Genomic DNA, 5,210 nt, shown 5'->3' on the forward strand with positions numbered 1-5,210 from the left:
GGTCGAGTTTGACTTCTCTATTGTCCCTTTCCACTGTCTCTGTATTGTTCATTCGAAACGATACCATTTTCATGATTTTTAAAATTGAATCACAACCCTAAATATTAACACAACTGTTATGCGACGTCGTTTTGAATGGACAATACATAGACAACTTGAAAAAGAACAACAGAGAAATCAAATCTCCCATGACCCCCTCAGTGCCTCTGACACTGTCTTATGTTGAACATTATCATTCTCGATTGACAATTCAAACCCTACGAAAACAAAATGGCGGAAAAATTCATTGACATGAGAACATTGCTCACCTTTTCTCTTCCTCTTCCTCATCCTCATCCTCAATCTCTATATAAACCCTACCCTCACCATCACCTTCAATTGCCATTTCCCACCTCAAATTTATCCATTCACCACACAGTTTCTTCAATGGCCCAACCTCAACCATAATGGTTCACTTGCACCTAACAAAATAAAACTTCTCTTTTCTTTCGAATGACATTAAAAAATAGTATATTTTTGACAAAGTGAAGTTTAAGAGTGTTTTTTTCTTCTTAAATTTAACCTTTAGTGTGAAAAACTGTTGAAAAAGAATAATAATAAATTTGATCAACAAGAGTTTTTAAGTTCAAGAATTTTTATCAAAGATTTCTCATGTATTGCTTATTTTTGGTGATTATTAAAAGATAAATTCTGATGATTATTAAAAAAAGGCATAAGATAAAATATATGATTTTTTTATTTTATTTTGACTACCTTATTATATTACCACGCTCCAGCCTTGAATAGCAGTATTGTTTGATTTAGAGACCTGGCCTTTTTATTGGAGTTATTTTTTTACAGGAACACTTGTAGTTAGAACATGTGCTGGAGTGGCAGTTGGGATTAATCAAGGTTGAGTAAAGTAGGGTGTTCAAAGAATTAACTAATAATGTGTTTAGATAATCCACAAAAATTAATTTTATTTCATAAAATTATGATGCTACTATAAAAAAATAAAAGTAATTATTTATTGCTTTATCTGTTACCATGAAAATAAATTAATTATTTTTCATCGTGAAGCCAATTCAAATACCCACTATAAGCCCTTCAAACTAAATTGTTATTAAATGTTACATATTGGATGGGTTAATTTTGAACTTGTACAATAAAATGTAAAACAAGAACATGCTGGTAAAATTCTGTCCATGTGAGTGAGTGTAAACATTCTGGTTCATGGCCCAAATACCAACAAGAATCCAAAATCATACAGCCGTTGCTGTCTTTTTTTTTTTTTTAACTGTATAATCTATAACTATTAATAATTGGAATTATTCCATTTGGTATACATAGAACAATTTTATCTTTAAATTATTTCTTAAATTTTTTTATTAACTGTATTTAACTTTTTTTTATTTAATAAATTTTGCCGTTTATCCAAAACACTGACAACTTTCAAGGTTTACTGTTTGTTTATCAAAACGAATTTAGCCGTTATTATACAAAATTTGAATCCTGAGATGAGAGAAGGACAAACGGGAAAATGTTACGTTGGAGATACCCATCTGGCATCTGCAGTCAAGATCCAAATTGTTTTGCACATAATTTTTAAAAAGTTATGAAATTGAAGATACCCCACTCAGTGGGGTCATCTGGGTGGGTCAGAACAAACACCACGCACATAGCATAACTCTCCAACCTTGCATATGCTTCTATTTTTTTGTCAAAATTTGAATTTCTGTCTCTCTCTCTTTCTAATTCTTCCCCTTCCATTAAAGTTAATATCTTTTTTTAAATGCTTCTTGGATAACGTTCCCTTTGCACAAGCCACAACCTTTTTTTTTTCTACTCTCTTTATCTAATCTAATTGAAATTCAAATCTCTCCTTAAACTCCTATTGCTTCCATTTCCTCAACTATTTCTCTCTTTGTCATTTACCACCCATTCTCTAGGTCCTATGGGTACATGTTTGAGCAAGAAGAATGGGTCCTCAACCTCACCCAACAAGTCAGTTTCTCAGCATAGGAATTCTGAGAACAGTGTCATTGTCACCTTGTCCAAACCCACTGAGCCAGAACTGAGCCTCAAGAACAAGACACCACAAGATGAAGTGAAGAAAGAGATATTCATCATCAAACCAAGGAATAGCCATGATGATAGAGAAAAAACAACAACAACATCAAAAACCCAACCTTTCATTGCTCAGTCACCAGCACCAAAACAAGGTGATGGGGTTTTCATGACCAATGAAGAAACAATGGTTGTTAACAAGACCATTGCACCATCCACACCAAGCATTGGTATTGTGGGAGTGAGGACTTCAAGCTGCACTAAAGAAGAGGTGGATGCAATTCTGATCCAGTGTGGGAGGCTCAGCAGAAGCTCTTCTGGGAGAAAGTACTCTGGCTCCAAGAGAAGTTTTGATTTTGACCACTGTGATAATGACACTACTTCTGCTGAGGATGACCAAAGAAAGTCCAAGGGCAATGGCAATGGCAGGGAGGAGAATGATGTGGCGGCGGAGAGCTGCCGCCACCGCCAGTCCCCGAGGCGGTCGTCTCAGGGAAGGAGAAGGACTCCAAGTAGGGAAAGAGACCAATCCAATGGCAGAGAAAGGAGAGTGAGTAGATCTCCTGGTAGAAGATCATCTGACACCACCAATACTACAAATGCAAGCAACAACAACAACAACACAAGTTCTAGGCCTGGGAAAATGGTGTCTGTTCCAGCCACTGTTTCATCTTTGGTTATGGATAAGAGCAACAGCTGTGGTGGAGATTCTGGCACCAAGAAGATCACTACTGTTAAGAGGAATGTTGGTGATGCTGGTTCAAAGGGTGCTGCATCACCACGTGCTCAATCTCCTGCTAGAGTTAATGGAAATGTGGGAAGGGATAAAATGTTGAATGAGAATCTGCAGCAGCAGCACCAACAACAACCCTCTCTTAGCCGTAATAACTCTTCAAGGAAAGTAGAACAATCTCCTTACAGAAGAAACCCTCAGAGTGAGGTGGATCATAACTCTTCAAGAAAAGCTGAACAATCTCCTTATTCTAACAGCAAGGTGCAACAAAACAAGCCCAAGATTGAAGCAGAAGCCATTCAGGTATGCACTTAGTAGTAACAATTGTGTTCATTGTGTTATTATTGAGGAATATTGATTTGTTATCATTATTTGTTGTAATCATTAGCTTTCCTAGTTATGTAATATAACTAGGAAAGCGCAAATTATTGGCATAGGGGTAATTAAGAAAGTTTAAATCGTTATTGGCATAATGATTGGATGAAATTAGCCTATTTATTTAATGTAATTAGGAAAGCATATATCATTGGCCAAAGGGTAATTAAGAAAGCCAAAATCATTGTCCTAATTGCATTAACTAAGATTAGATGGAAAAAAAATCTCATTAGTTAATGACGTTATTAAAGATGATCTTTTTCCCTTTCCCACTGCAGAAACCAAATGGCAGAGTTGCATTGGAGAAGGGTGTGAGTGTGAATTGCAAGACAAAGGAGCAACATGAGGAAGAAGAGTCTTCAGTGCCTATTAGTGCTGTTGTGAAGACAACAGCAGTGTCATCAGGGGTTGACAACCTTAAACCCCAAGGCTTAACAAGAAGCAGATCTTCTAGAAGATCTAGAGACTTAGACACCAATGCTACAAACTCCTATGCCTCCCTACTACTTGAGGACATCCAAAATTTCCATCAAAAGAACACACAACAACAACAACAACAACCTTCTTCTGTTTCTCTCCCAGCTTGTCTCAACAAGGTATGCTCTATCCTTGAAGCTGTTGCTGATCTCAACTCCACCACCAGCTCAAATTTCACTGAGGACAAGAGAAGTCCATCCACTCAGCAATCCAATATTAGGAATGATGAGTACTATGGAAAGAAAGTGGCAGGTTCCAACAAGGACCCTTTTGTGGAATCTGAGGTAGCTGTTAGTGATGATGTGATGGAACCAAGCTTGCACAAGTATGTGACAGTGAAAAGAGGTGGTGGTGTAGTAGTAGAAGACATGGAGGACCAAGAGTCTTCAGGAAGCAACAGCTTCACTGTGAGTAGTAGCAGTGGCCAACATCACTGGGGGAACAACATTTCTTGTTCTTCATCATGGGAACCAAATTCTGCTGACTCCACCGATTGCTGGACTTCTTCAAGATTGAGCTCCAGAGAGGAGGAGGCTCAGAAAACACCCTTAGGATTGGGATGTAGTTTGTCATCTGAAGCCAAGAAGAAGAAGAAGGGTTTGAACAGCAAAAGGAGAGAGTGTGATCATGAACATAGCGGTGGCATTGGACGTGGCAGGCTTGGTTCCAATAAAGGGGTGTGTGTGTGATGATGATGATGATATCATGATACCATGAATTTTCACCTTTTGTGATGTATGTTAGATGTTCAATGAGGTGTTGACATTTCTTCTGTTTGGAGTTGCGTACTTGCAACTGTTTCTTGTTTCAGCAAGGCCAATTCAAGTTGATCTCTCTCATCTTTGTCATGTTACTTGTGCTGTTTATGAACAATTTGTCATTCTTCCTAAAGTTGTGGTGTGTGGTGGTAGCATTATGTTTACTCTCTTCGTCTTTTCGAATAGGCAATTAGACAGGAAGATTGCAAACTCAACTCCATTTGTGTATCAACTTAAACCAATGTTTATTAGAAGATTTTTGAACTTCGTTGAACCAATGATGATTAAACACATAATATTTAACACGTAAAGGTTTCTCCACAAGGAAAAACAAGTGATTTCACATACTCTACGTATATAAACTTAAATCAATATTTTAGCACACAGAAGGTCACTCCACAAGGAAAAACAAGAGATTGCTCAAACCTCATGACTACAACTCCAAGGCCTCTTCCTTCGTACTGATTTTCCTTATCTTTTCAAACAATTAATTAAGTATTTATTTTAATGGAAGTAATTTTTTTATTAACAAAAAAATGCTAAGATTTTCTTTCTAGTGATTTTTTTTTACCAATTCTTTCTAGTGATAAGAAGGGAAAGCTTGATATAAATAATAAATGTATTATTATCATAATGAATATAATACTATCATAATGATATTTTTCAATTAACTGCTTGGGCAAAACAAAGTTTTGGATCTAAACTTTGACCTGATCCTTTTGGGCTGGTCCAGAGGGCTTGTTTCTTATTTAAGGGCTTTGCTAGGTGCACCAGGCATAATGCTTGTGCACCCAGCATTAAAACAAAATTTCAAAAATGTC

General features: G+C 36.8%; 1 protein-coding gene across 1 annotated transcript; it reads left to right on the forward strand.

Annotated features, from left to right (window-relative positions):
* Positions 1-1,799: 1,799 nt before the first annotated feature.
* LOC114397559 (uncharacterized protein At1g65710-like) lies at positions 1,800-4,604 on the forward strand. Its single transcript, XM_028359653.1, has 2 exons — positions 1,800-3,082; positions 3,433-4,604. The coding sequence occupies exons 1-2, from the start codon at positions 1,934-1,936 to the stop codon at positions 4,318-4,320; spliced, it is 2,037 nt and encodes a 678-aa protein (XP_028215454.1). The 5' UTR covers positions 1,800-1,933; the 3' UTR covers positions 4,321-4,604.
* The last annotated feature ends 606 nt before the right edge of the window (positions 4,605-5,210 follow it).

The sequence above is a fragment of the Glycine soja genome, chromosome 2 (genome assembly GCF_004193775.1).
Source record: "Glycine soja cultivar W05 chromosome 2, ASM419377v2, whole genome shotgun sequence".
Classification (NCBI taxonomy): domain Eukaryota; kingdom Viridiplantae; phylum Streptophyta; class Magnoliopsida; order Fabales; family Fabaceae; genus Glycine; species Glycine soja.

Excerpts from the sequence above, each read along its gene's own strand:
- LOC114397559 (XM_028359653.1), top strand. The coding sequence starts at position 1,934 with ATGGGTACATGTTTGAGCAAGAAGAATGGGTCCTCAACCTCACCCAAC. Across the intron at positions 3,083-3,432 it reads TTGAAGCAGAAGCCATTCAG|AAACCAAATGGCAGAGTTGC; the intron begins GTATGCACTTAG and ends TTCCCACTGCAG.